Source organism: Pituophis catenifer, unplaced genomic scaffold, assembly GCF_029215685.1.
Source record: "Pituophis catenifer annectens isolate HBS135680 unplaced genomic scaffold, rPitCat1.0.hap2 SCAF_1, whole genome shotgun sequence".
In the NCBI taxonomy this organism is placed as follows: Eukaryota; Metazoa; Chordata; class Lepidosauria; order Squamata; family Colubridae; genus Pituophis; species Pituophis catenifer.
Genome location: NW_027256881.1, coordinates 7,323,164 through 7,336,821, shown reverse-complemented (window position 1 = coordinate 7,336,821; position 13,658 = coordinate 7,323,164). Strand labels below are relative to the sequence as shown.

The 13,658-nt window shown below is 40.8% G+C and overlaps 1 protein-coding gene and 1 non-coding gene across 2 annotated transcripts in view; both read left to right on the top strand.

The window, feature by feature from the left end:
• NF1 (neurofibromin 1) overlaps positions 1 to 13,658 on the top strand; it is a 246,119-nt gene that overhangs the window by 26,893 nt on the left and 205,568 nt on the right. The window contains exons 5-13 of the mRNA XM_070932037.1: positions 2,556 to 2,662; positions 2,972 to 3,039; positions 4,881 to 4,956; positions 6,145 to 6,302; positions 8,627 to 8,800; positions 9,479 to 9,601; positions 9,922 to 9,996; positions 11,135 to 11,266; positions 12,790 to 12,924. Of these exons, the coding sequence (XP_070788138.1) occupies positions 2,556 to 2,662; positions 2,972 to 3,039; positions 4,881 to 4,956; positions 6,145 to 6,302; positions 8,627 to 8,800; positions 9,479 to 9,601; positions 9,922 to 9,996; positions 11,135 to 11,266; positions 12,790 to 12,924 (1,048 nt within the window). The remainder of the gene's footprint in view (positions 1 to 2,555; positions 2,663 to 2,971; positions 3,040 to 4,880; positions 4,957 to 6,144; positions 6,303 to 8,626; positions 8,801 to 9,478; positions 9,602 to 9,921; positions 9,997 to 11,134; positions 11,267 to 12,789; positions 12,925 to 13,658) is intronic.
• LOC139309201 (U6 spliceosomal RNA) lies at positions 10,072 to 10,178 on the top strand. The gene has a single exon (XR_011599848.1). It is a non-coding gene; the product is annotated as a U6 spliceosomal RNA (small nuclear RNA).

Here is a 13,658-nt window from a genome sequence, read left to right as displayed (position 1 = left end):
ATGTCTTAATGGCAACAGCTTCTGTCTAGGATAGTTGACGCTGCATTCAGAATAACAGAATTGGAAGGGGCCTTGGACGTCCTCTGCTCCAATCATCTGCTCAGGCAGGAGACCCTATATACCATTTCAGACAAATGGTTGTCCAATCTCTTCTTAAAAACCTCCAGTGAGGAAGGCACCCACAACATCTGGAGGCAAGCTGTCCCACTGATTAATTGTTCTAACTTGTCAGGAAATTCCTCCTTAGTTCTAGGTTGCTTTTCTCCTTGATTAGTTTCCATCGGTTGCTTCTTGTTCTGCTTTCAGGTACTTTTGGGCAATAGGTTGACCCTTTGTTCTTTGTGGCAGCCCCTTAGATATTGGAACACTGCTATCATGTCACCCCATATTCATAGGAGCGGGCCAAAGAGACATAAATACGCTTCTCGAACCATGTCGTTCAGCATCCTCTTTCTTAGCTGTATTGGTTGGGAAGATGGATAGGGGTTGATTTCAATTGATGTTTTCAATTTGTGATCTCAGTTGCACAGACATTAAAGAGGTGGCCATTTGGCTCCCATCTGCGTGTGTAATGTTGCTGCTGCTTCTCTAGAGAACCCTGCTTTTGCTTTAAGATCTGCAGTGGGATTTCCATCACATTCCCATGTCAGACTGGAGTAATTAAATATTTTTGTGCCTGGATGAAATGAACAACTCCCTTAGTGTTTCTGTTTTCAGATATGCCTCTGTAGATTTGAAACTTAAGGAACCGGGTTTTTTACCCCCAACTTACACTGAATACCTGAATCAGTGATGTGTAGCTCCCTGGCCAGAACACCGGTCATTTAGAAAATGAGACAAGAAAATACACATGTAAATTTAATTATACAATTAATTGAATTGGGGTCAAGGCATGAACGGTTGGGAGTTTTGTTTTTTGGCAGGCTTTATTCTGGAGCTGTGAATGATATCAAGGAACTGTACTCATGGAAAATTCATTAGTGAGTTGGGGTTTATTGCATATAAATTAATAGCACATACTTAGCACTGTAGGGGATGCAATCACTGAGGGGATGCTCAGCGTTTAAAGATGCTGATGCGTTTAAAGTCAACAGCCCAGGTTCCAGACCTGAGCGCTGCATGATGTTAACGTGCTCCAGCTTTTGCCAATCTAGCAGTTTGAAAGCATGTAATGCAAGTAGATAAATAAGTGGGAAGGAAATAGCATTCTGTGCGCCTTGGTGTATAGTCATGCTGCCACAAGATCACGGAAACTTCTTTGGAAATGCTGGCTCCCTCAGTTAAGAAGTGGAGATGAGCACCACCTCCTAGAGTCAAACACAACTGGGCAGGAGAAACCTTTACCTTTATTTTAACACTGTATTGCTGTCGGCCTTACTGGGTTAACCAGATAGGAATCATTACCAGATGAGCTAATTCTACTTTATTGTAAGGCTACATTAAAGCTAGTCTGAAAGTACAATTCCCTTGCTGTCTTCTTTACAAGCTGAGAAGTTAGGGAGGGTCTCTTCTGAGCTTCTTGCCCCATCCACTGTGCAGCTGTGGGCTAAGTTTCCTTTTATCTGACCATTCCCTTGGCATCATCCCTTCATCCTCTCTCCCCAAGTCTTTCCCACATGCCATTACAATTTCTGTTAATTGATTATACTCTTACTCTTCATATTGATAGAACAAAGGTTTGATTCAGGCACTTCATTGTATGGTGAAGTAGTGGGTCTATGCCACAGGCCAAAGTGTTGGTCTAGTTGCCCTTGTATGTCAAAAAGTATATAGTATTTTCTATACAGCACATAGTCTGTGCAGCAGGAGAGCATAGCATACATACACATCTCCTACATAGGAGTAGTGGACACAGTAAAATTTCTCACTAGGCTTTATAAAATTGGTGGGGTTAAAATAACTTTATAGAAACATTACCAGTTTTTAATCAAGATATGGTTTTATGGTAGAGTGGCTTAAAGTCAAATCAATAGGCAATTCCACTCAAGTAGGGGTGTATGCTCAGCAGCTTTATAGAACAAGGAAATACAATCAGTCTCCAAGTTAAGCAAGTCTGACTTAAGGACAACCCCTAAATACAACTGAATGGCCTATTACTAAAAATGGTGGATGGCATTCTTGTTTCTCAAGGTGATGAACTTTCAGGAGTTGCTGAAGCTGCGTGTTTTTGATATACAGCCTATTTTCAATGGTTCCTGAAAGCATTGGGGGGGGGATTCAGTGGTTTGTTGGCTCGCAGAAGGACAATCCCAGTTGCCATTTTTAAGAGCAGGCAGTTTGTTTGTCAGTACACGTTCTGACATACATACAAATTCAAGTTAAAGACAGTTAGCAATATGGAGACTGCCTGTATTGAATCATTTCAAAGGTAACAAATCCTGAGTCCCTAATTCTGTTGCATTGTCTGTACATTTTCAACATAACATAATTCTACAAGTTGAAGAATTATCCTTAATTCCTTTGCATTCGTGGATTCAAACCCACTTTATATATCCCTCCCCACTTTACCACCCAAGCTTTATCCTCTATTTTAAGAAGGATGTTTATTTTTGCAGATTGCAGGAATTGACAGTGTGCTCTGAAGACAACGCTGATGTCCATGATATTGAGTTATTGCAGTACATCAGTGTGGACTGTACTAAATTAAAGCGGATACTACAAGGTATGCAGCAAAGCTCTTGACAGTTTAAAGTTTAAAGTTGTAGATCTGATTATATATTTTGAAAAGACTGTTGAAATTGGAAGTCCACGTGTATAAAAGCAAATGGCTTTTTTTGTTTTTGTTTATTATGGTCTAAGTTTTCCCTCAGTTAACTCTTTCCATATATGCTTGGCTGTAAATTATTTCATCCCCTCCAAATCTAACATTGCTACCTGCAGATGATGGGGACTATAGTCCAACACATTTAAGGATACCAGATCAGTGAAGTTTGATTTACAATATGAACTCCCCATTTTCTGATTTTTACAGAGACAGTCTTTAAGTTCAAAACTCTCAAGAAAGCAGCACAGCTGGCAGTTATCAATAGTCTTGAAAAGGTATGTTATTTCCCTGGCTTGTAACTTTTTCAGGTTGTCTTTGCTGAAACTTGAGTAGAGAAGTAGACAACAGAGTTAGACAAGCCTATGGATGTGTTTACATGTTTCTGTCATCTTCAATGCCTGCTCAATTTTGTTTTATGCCCAGAAATGGAAGGGCCAAATTGAGTAAGTATATAGTAAGAAAAAAAAAATCCCAAGGATTTAGGTATGCTGCAGTGGCAAGCTAGAGAAGGATGGAAAAATAATAGCATCCTTCTGCTTGACCAAATGGTATTAAATGATAAACTGCTTTCATTATTTATTTATTGGTTCAATTTATATGCCGCTCTTCATACTTTTGTATATAACTGCTTAGTAGGGCTTTCGCCCCCCCCCCCCAAGCAGTGTTCTTTTTTATACAAAGTCAGCTTATTGCCCCCACAAACAGGGTCCTCATTTTACCTACCTCGAAAGAATGGAAGGCTGAGTCAACCTTGAGCCTGGTGAGATTCGAACTTGCAGTAATTGCAGACAGCTGGTGCTAGTTAAAGCACTTTAGTCTGCTGCGCCACCAAGGCTCTTTTTACTCTACATTATAATAATGTAGAGCTCTCTTGACTAGTTGCTGTGGATTGAGACATGGTGGCACAGTGGTTAAAGTGCAGTACTGCAGGCTACTTCTGCTGACTGCCGGCTGCCTGCAATTTGGCAGTTCAAATCTCACCAGGCTCAAGGTTGACTCAGCCTTTCATTCTTCTGAAGTTGGTAAAATGAGGATCCAAATTGTTGGGGGCAATATGCTGACTCTGTAAACCGCTTAGAGAGGGCTGTAATGCATTGTAAAATGGTATCGTAAGTCTGGATCCAGTCAGAGCTGAAGAAGCTTCTTGGATGAGAAGCGAAACCTCTTCAAAAGAAAAACAAGAAAGTCCAGTTGCCTTCTGAAAAAGCACCTTTGGGACACTGGAGTAGTTGCCTGAATTAAGTGGCTCCTACTGGACACCTCCGTGCAGCTTTTTGGCAACATTTTCAGAAGTGGTTTGCCATTGCCTTTTTTCCAAGAGCTGAGAGGGAATGACTGGCCCAAAGTCATTCAGCTGGCCTCAGTACCTAAGATACAGTCTCCCTGTTCCTAGTCTAGCAGTATAATTACTAGATAAGCTTTTCTCTCCATCCTTTATTAAGTTAAGGGAAGGCGAGGAAATAATTGACTCTTAAAACAAAGAATTGTCTCACTAACACTACGCCAGTGTTTCTCAGCCATGGACCCTTGAAGATGTGTGGACTTCAACTCCCAGAATTCCCCAGCCAATCATGCTGGCTGGGGAATTCTGTGAGTTGGAGTCCACAAATCTTCAAATGGCCAAGGTTGAAAAACACTTCAGTATGCTGTGGGTGGGTGTGAGTGTTTTACCAAACAAGGAAAGCTTTTTGCATTTATATTTTTTGAGACGTATGTATTTATTATTGGAATTTTATGTAGGTTGGTTTTAAGCGTCTCTTAGTTTGTCTTGCTAATGGAACATACATGAGTCCTAAGGAAGTTATTTGAATCCCTTTGAGTTTAAAATAAGTGAAAGACCAGAATTGTGAGGTCAGATGATGTTCTTTTCTGTCATATGCATCATAATTGTAATTTAGTAGGGGCAGTAGTACATTTAGTTACATTCTGAGTTGATTTATGTGTTACAGAGAAAGAGCAGCACATTTTATGCACTTTTGCTTTTCTGTAGTTGCTTTCTTGTGTGAAATCAGAAAGGACATGATTGCATCATTTATCATCTAGAAATGTAGCTCCTATACAAAATGTATAATTAATTCTTTGTATTAATTGTGCTTTCTGACAAATAATCGTCTAGGCATTTTGGAACTGGGTGGAAAACTATCCGGATGAATTTACTAAGCTATACCAGACACCACAGACAGATCTATCAGGTAAGGGTTTATCCAACTAGGAAGAGGCCATGCCAGATGAATTTTCTTTGTTACATCCAAGAGAGTCTCCCTGCATGGCTAGGCTCACATAATTGCAAACCAACCATGTTAATCTTCTAAAGCAGGGGTCACCAACCTTTCAGACTTCAGAGACCACTAAATTCATAATTTTAAATCCTGCGGACCACTAATATGATCTGCCTAATGACCTGCTGGGTGGGTGTGGCTAGGTGGTCAGGTGACTGGGTGGGCATGGCCAACTCCAAAGACTCCAAAGGGGGAGACTCTCTGCATCAACACAAACATTCATTGCATGTATCTGTCCCTGGGGCTGTAGTTTGAGGACCCCTGATTTAGTGCAATATAAAAAATGCAAATAATTTTTCTGCAGACCACCAGAATTTTCTCACGGATCACCAGTGGTCCACGGACCACCATTTGGTGACCGCTGTTCTAAAGTGACTTGTTCTGAACATGGTCTCTGGATGTAAGTCCCACATTACTGAAAGGAACTCTGAAGATTCACCTCTCGCCAAACCCTCATCCCTCATCTCATTACCTTGATGAATTTGTGGCTCTGTAGCTGCCAGGACTCCAGTTCCTCTCAATCCCAGCCAGAATGTTAATAGTCGTGCCATTTTGGTTTAACTGTTTGTGATTATCCAGCGTCTTTCTGGAAAAAAAATTGACATTTAAGCTTGTGTCACTAAGGCAAAAATGGTCTTCTGTGTTAACATCTGGCCTGCAGATCTCAAACTGGTCCTACTCAATGGTTTTTTTTAGAGAAAATGTTTGTACTTCTCAAGATGTTCCTCATCCTGTACTTGAAAAAAAAAAAAAAAGGCAGGCTAAATGTTTAGGCTGTGTTGTGTTTTCTTCTTGAACGTTGTAATTACCTTTCTTTTTTTCTTTCTTTCTTTCTTTCTTTCTTTCTTTCTTTCTTTTTCTTTCTTTTTCTTTCTTTCCTTCCTTCCTCCCTCCCTCCCTCCCTCCCTCCCTCCCTCCCTCCCTTCCTTCCTTCTGCCTTTCTTTCTACCTTTCCTCCCTCCCTCTCTCATCCAGGAGTCATATCATTGCAGTACTCTTAATTATTGATACTGTGTTAAACATGGGAGGGATTTTAGCATTTATCCTTCTTCTGTAAGTGGAACTCAGCGTGTTTTGTGCCGTCTCATTTCTTTGGTTCAGATTGTGCAGAGAAGCTGTTTGATCTGGTGGATGGATTTGCTGAAAGCACGAAACGCAAAGCAGCTGTTTGGCCCTTGCAAATTATCCTCCTCGTCCTTTGTCCAGAAATCATCCAAGACATTGCGAAGGACGTAGTAGAGGAAAACAAAATAAACAAGGTAAAGAAACTGAAATATCTTCCAATCAGGGAAGATATTTCTATATGGAGAGTTGATTTATTTTAAAACAAATGCAAAAGTGCAGTCGTGTTGGAGCAAGCTAGTGTAATCTTCTGTATCGGTCTGTTTCAAGAGGCCCCTTTGGGAAATTTGTCAGTTTAATGAAGAAGGCAGTCTCCCACTCTTCTCCAGCAGCTGGTATGTAAACGATGCTGCCCGCATGGTGATGGTGGTGGTAAATAGCCATCAAGAACCAAACATGCGGATTGGATGACCGATGAAAGCTGTTGTCCATTTGTAAAACGGATACTTTAGTATAATCCTAAATTAAGGGTTGAAATTAAGCGTTATCTTTTTTGTGAAAAAAGTTGGAAGTCATTTTCTTTTTGTACTTCTGTTTTTTTCTGCACTGTTTTCTGCACTACTATCTATCTTTTTAGTCTTTCTATCTCTCAGACTAGTTATAAAAAGCATGCCGAACATTGGGAAGCATTCATTTGGACTGCTTGCCTTCCTTCCTTCCTTCCTGCCTGCCTGCCTGCCTGCCTGCCTGCAAACCAATGCAGTAGTCTAAAAACATAGAACATATAACATAAAAAGACATATAAAACTATAATAAAATACCTAAAACACTCAAGTAATTACATCCACCAATAATAGTATTGTCACTGATGTGGCTCAATCTCATTCCTTTGTCCCTATGTCCCTTGGCAAGAACCAAGTTCAGATCCTTGTGAAAAGGCCAGCAGGGTTGGGGCAATTTGATTCTTTTGCCCTGTTCCTTTCATGGTTAACCACACCAACATTTGTTAAGATTTTTTAAAATAGTTTTCCCTATGCATCCTCATTTGTGAGCTTTATTTCTTTACATGGTGTAGGTAGTGTGTATATTTTTTTCATTTGTACTCAATATATTGTTTTCCATCCCATCTTTTTTCTTCCCTGCTTAACCTCAATAAACAAATAATAGTTGAAAAAAAAAAGAGAACTTTGGCAACATTAAAAAACAACCAGAGATGTCTGATTTTTAATTAAAGCCATATCCAAAACATGCCATTCATGAGTGCATTTAGGTAGCCTTTGACTTACGACTATAACAGAGTCAGGTATTTCTGTTGTAAGTCATGACGATGGTAAGTCGAGGAACCTACATGACTGGATCCGATATTTTTGCAGTGCTCATTAAGCAAATGTCATGATCATTGAGCAAATAATGTGATTGTTAAGTGAATCCATGTATTCCAATGGATTCAACTGGCAAAAAAAAAAAAGAAAAAAAAAAAAGAAAAGTAAGTTGCAGTCATGACCAAGGAATGCTGCAACTGGCCATAAAGATGAGCCGGTTGCCAGGCCGCAAAATGTGACTGTGGGGCCGTAAGCAACTGTGGGAACTCCAGAACGAGGTCATAAGTAGCTTTTGGGATGGAGGTGGGGATCCATTGTAACTTAGAATAGTTACTAAGTGAGAACTACCTGTACTATATGTTGGTGAGCAGTCCATCTTTTTAACATGCTAAGGTTTTTTTATGTGCAGGATTATTTTCTATGAAGGATTTCTAGCCCACTTTCTTTCACAAATCTAAGTGATATAGCAATAGCATTTAGACTTACATGCTGCTTCACAGTGTTTTTACAGCCCTCTCTGTGGTTTACAGAGTCAGCATCTTGCCCCCAACAATCTGGGTCCTCATTTTACCGACCTCAGAAGGTTGGAAGGCTGAATCAAGCTTGAGCTGATCAGAATCAAACTCCTGGAGTGAGCAGTGAGTTAGCCCTGCAGTACTGCATTCTAACCACTGCGCCACCTCGGCTCGTGAACAAACTAATCTAATCATCTAATATGATTAGATATTATTAGCATTTAACCCTCTGCCCCCAAATTTTACTTTTCCTACTGGAGTATAACACTGCAAAAATAGTTTTGCACTCCAAAAGTGGTTTGGACTCAGAATATGTTAGAATCTTAACCTTAACAAAAATATTTTTTCTATCAGTAGTGTAGGAGATGACAAGGCGGAGCCTGAGGGTGGGGTCAAATGCGTCATCAGTCTTGAGTCCCTTGGCACCCACAAGAGATCTAAGTTCAGCCCAACTTGAATTCCATTTACTTTTATCTACCGCCAATTTATTTTGACAGTTAGTAGTTCAGATTCTTGTAGAGAGCTTACAATAAATCTTTATATTCATTTGAACTGCCTGGACTCCTGATTTCCCGCACTTGACAAATAAATGGTGATCTTCAGGCAGAACGGTGTCTGCTATGAAATTTGGACTTAGATACAATTTTAACTTATTTTCTCGTTGATATGTTTTGGACACTACAGAAACAATTCTTGGACAACCTCAGGAAGGCGCTGGCGGGCCACAGCGGAAGTAGGCAGCTAACCGAAAGTGCCGCCATCGCTTGTGTAAAATTGTGCAAAGCGTCAACATACATCAGTTGGGAAGACAATTCAGTCATTTTTCTTCTAGTGCAGTCCATGGTAGTAGATCTCAAGGTAAATTATACACTGCTTTGTATGTGTGAGATTTTGAACACTGAACCTTTAATGATTCCTTGTGGGCAGCTTGTCAGATCCTGGCTTGGTATTGTATCGAAGTAGATTAATGGTGGTTAACAGCCATTGCTTCACCTTATGAAAGTCCTGCCTTTTCTATTGGAAAAAACCTCACTCTTAACCAACTGGTTCAAGAAAAGGCTGGATGGGGAAGTAAATTTCAAAGAGTTTTAGAACCATTGTGTGGATTGTCCTATGGTTGCCTGTCTTTGCACCTGGGATGACATGTGACTGTCCATGAGATAAATGTCTGTGGAGATTCTCAGTCATCCAGGACATGGTTGTCCCAAAGGTGCTTTTTCAGAAGGCAGCTGGACTTTGTTTTTCCTTGAAGACATTTCACTTCTGATCCAAAAAGTTTCAGACTGAAGAAGTTTCTTGGATAAGAAGCGAAACATCTTCAGGAAAAAACAAAGTCCAGTTGACTTTTGAAAAAGCACCATGAGATAAATGGATTTCTGGCTTAAACCAGTATGGTGGCTATATTATTTTTCCTACTTTCGCCTACAAGGGAATTGTCACAGTCTTTGCTCAACCACCTTTCGTAGTTTCCTCGTCTCTTCCAACATTGCCTAATGGTGATCTTAATAACCACGACCTGTGTTTGTTGTCTTAAAGAACCTGCTCTTCAATCCTAGCAAGCCTTTCTCCAGAGGCAACCAGAACGCAGACATAGATCTCATGATCGACTGCTTAGTGTCCTGCTTCCGAATCAACCCCCACAATAATCAACACTTCAAGGTAAGGATGTGGCTCCTTGGGTCCCCTCTCCCTAGCTAAAGTTGGTCCTGAACATGGGATTGGACAGATGAGTCAAATGGCCAAGATTCAAGAAGCATCAAGAACTCTGTGGCCCAGGGTTTGTTATTTTGAAAATTTTGATGAAATTTTGATGAAATCCCTGCCTTGTAGGTGGGTCTTTGTTCATGCCTCACAGTGGTGCCCCCTTGTCCTGGTCTTGCTCATTGGTTTGCGGTGGAGATGTTGCTGGTGGGTTTGTACTTTGGATTTCCAGGTTTGTTTCTGAAAGAAACTTAACCCCACCCCCTTGTCTTTTCTAGACTTGCCTGGCACAGAATTCCCCATCCACGTTTCATTATGTGCTGGTAAATTCACTCCACCGTATAATTACAAATGTAAGTTTTTAAGTCATTATAACCCCTGGGTAGTTTCCCAAGTTAGTAACAATCTAACAAGAAAGAAAGGTGGGAGTGCTCACTTCGGCAGCAGATATACTAAAATTGGATCAATACATAGAAGAGTAGCATGGCCCCTGCGCAAGGATGACACACAAATTCGTGAAGCGTTCCATATTTAAAAAAGAAAGGAAGAGAAGGGAAGGAAGGAAGGAAAGAAGGAAAGAAATAGAAAAAAAGAAAAAGAAAAAGATGGGAGTGAGGAAGATAGGAGTTATACATCTAGTTTGTCTGGGCCAGCATTGATGCTGACAGTTGATCTTTAAAGGCTTTAGTATGCCACAAATAGAATAATTTATCCATTCTGACCCCTCTTTCTAAATTTATTCTTAGCTGCATCCTTTTTGTCAGAGGAGGAAGGTGTTAGAGGACTGGTAAACTCTATCATCGGGCAGAGAAAGAGGCAGGATATCACCTATGATATCTGTTATTTATTTATTTAGCGTATGGTGATGTTATATTAACCAGATTACTGGGTTAGTACAAAATAGTTGTTTGGCTGCCGACAATTGCTAGTCCATTCGGTTCACACTGAAGCCTTATCTAGAGTGCAGCACAGGGGGCAAACTCTTGCCACATTCAGAAAGCTTCAACGGCATTCTGCAGCATGATCTGGGCTTCTCCCTCTACTGATGTCGCCTCATTCTCGGGCGTCGCATTGGAGAAGATCCAGCACCAGCTGGATTCATTCTACTGTACGAAACACCATTATTTTCCCACTGAAGTGTTGCCTATTTATCTACTTGCACGTAGCATGCTTTCAAACTGCTAGGTGGGCAGAAGCTAAGGCAAGTGACAGGAGCTCACTCTGCCACCCGGTGCTAGGACTTTAACTGCTGGAGCAAAGACCATCTCCAGTGTCTTTAAGCCACTGAGCCACCATACCTCCTTATGATATCTGTGATGCAAGGTGATGTCACCATCAAAACCATTGTGACCTGCTTTAGGAAACCTGCTGGAAGCAGTGGCATAGTCATACACGGGCCACTTCACTGTGAATTCCTTGCGAGACTGTGTTTCCTTTGGAATCGTTGTGTTCTCTGATCTCTGCTAATATTTTGTCGTCTTCTTCATCTAGTCTGCACTAGACTGGTGGCCCAAGATAGATGCTGTCTATTGTCACTCCGTGGAACTCCGCAGCATGTTCAGCGAAACTCTCCATAAAGCTTTACAGGGCTCTGGTGTGCATACCCCAATCCGTATGACCCCGGTGAGGCCTTGCTTTTTGTTAATTAGTTGGTACAGAATCTTGGGGAAATGCCCTTGTTCCAGATTTGATGTTCTAATGTTGCATCCAGCGGTACCCATTTGGTGACCTTTAAAAAAAAGCTTCTCTTTTTTCCCCTAGTGATCTTTCCAATGTAAAACCCAAGGGGAAAGAACTTAGCATGTAGTGGTGGTGGTATTCTCAGATCATAGGCAAGAAAACCCAAGAGAAGCCAAATATTCCATGGCTGTCAGACCGGCATGAATATTTTCTAGGCACTTTGGTAACCTACGAGGGATTAAACTATAAGGCAGGATTTTCTAACCATGGGAATTTCCAGGAGCGGACTTCAACTCAGGAGCCTGAATGGCTTAGGAGGCTAATGCCTCCTACTAAGGTAGCATTTAACATCCAGCTGCCTGCAATTACTGCGAGTTCAATTCTCACCAGGCTCAAGGTCGACTCAGCCTTCCATCCTTTCTAAGGTGGGTAAATTGAGGACCCAGTTTGTGGGGGCAATAAGCTGACTTTGTATAAAAGATACAAAAATATGAAGGCTATTGCTTAACGCATTGTAAGCCGCCATGAGTCTCCGGAGAAGGGTGGCATATAAATCAAATTAAAAAAAAAAAAAACTCCCAGAATTCCACAGCCAGCATGATCGTGGATGAGAAAGTCCACATTCCTGGAAATTCTCAAGGTTAGAAAACACTGATTTAATCTTAGAAGTCTTAGCAAATAAAAACAACAGAGCAGTGGAACTTGGTTTCTAGACACTGGTGGCTCTTCCTTTCTCAATCTTTTTGATACATTTTAATTTCTGCATTGAGCAGGTTGATACGATACAGTAGTCTCAACGGCCCTTTCCATTTGTGAGTCTCTGCTAGTTTCCTCCTTGTTTCTCATACAATAATTTTTCATACTACGTGCCTTTGTTAGTTTAGCTGCAGACTGGCTTGTCGTTTTCAGCCTGTTCAGGTGACCTCAGAATCCTTCTCTTCAGTAATAAAAGGGATGAGTTAAAGAGATTATTGCATCATAATGGAAGACTCAATGGAAATTTCAATTCAAGACTAATGAAAAAGAGACTGATTTAAAAAAAAAATCAGCTGTACAACTCATATTTCAGCAATAGATGTGTTAGAACAGTGTTTCTCAACCTTGGTAGCTTGAAGATGGGTGGACCTCAACTCCCAGAATCCCCCAGCCAGCGGTGCTGGCTGGGGGATTCTGGGAGTTAGAACCAATAATTCATTAGTGGGTTCCTCTTACCTTTGCTACCGGTTTGGAACCGGGAGCGCGCATGTGTGCTTGCTTCGCTTGCACGCAACGCTTCTGCATGCACAGAGTGTCCAAGTTGACGTCCGGGTGTGTGGGTGGAGCCTCCTGCCGCCGGCACTACTGGTTCGCGCGAACCGGGACAAACCAGTAGAAACCCACCACTGCAATAACTGATATACTGCTGTTTGAAACGAGCTCCATGTTTGGAATATTTATTACATTGTTAATGGTTTTATTTTTCTTAGAGTCTTACATTTAAAGAGAAAATGACAAGCCTGAAGTTCAAAGAAAAACCTACAGATGTTGAAACCAGAAGTTATAAAGTTTTGTTGTTATCTATTGTAAAACTGATCCATGCTGACCCAAAACTCTTACTCTATGTAAGTGAAAATCCAATTTTTAAAAAAAAAAAAAATTGTAAATTGCTTTTTTTTTAAAAAAAGTCCCTCAGCTAAAATTATACATTTCTATAAACATAATGTAAATCAGAAATTAAAACAGCTAAAGGACTTTTAAAACCTGATGACTATTTTAGAGTGATATTTGTTGCTACCTGATCTGGGAAATATGCAAAATCCAGAAAGTGCTGAATAAAAATAGCCTTGACCCTTGGAACAATTAGAAAAACAGTAACAATTGAAAAAAAATTATACAAATTAATGGAGAAGTTTAAATTTCTTTGAACCCTGCCTAGAGAAGCTATGTATGTTGGTTAGTGAAAATTGTAATGGGTCGTGAGAATTGCCTTGAGAGACAGAAATTGAAAAGAAAGCATTGACATTAGGCCGTGGTATGATAGTGGGATATGCTATGCTGCAGAAGAGCTGCTGAGGGGAAGCAGGGGAGAGAGGGAGGGAGAGGGAAGAGAGGGAGAGAAGGGAAGGTGCTGGACTGGTTGGAACACAAGTAGTCTGGATCTCTCCTGTCCTCCCCTCCTTCCTCCAGGATCTTTCCAGATTTTGTTTCAGCTGAAATCTAGAACAACCCCAAAATTCTGGGTTTTAGCTTCTGCAGCTCATCTGAAATTAATCAATCCATGTTATACTGCCACTCATCTCATGGAAAGTGAGTCTGGGGAAAAGATCTGGAAGAGGATGGTTTGTTTTAGAACTGG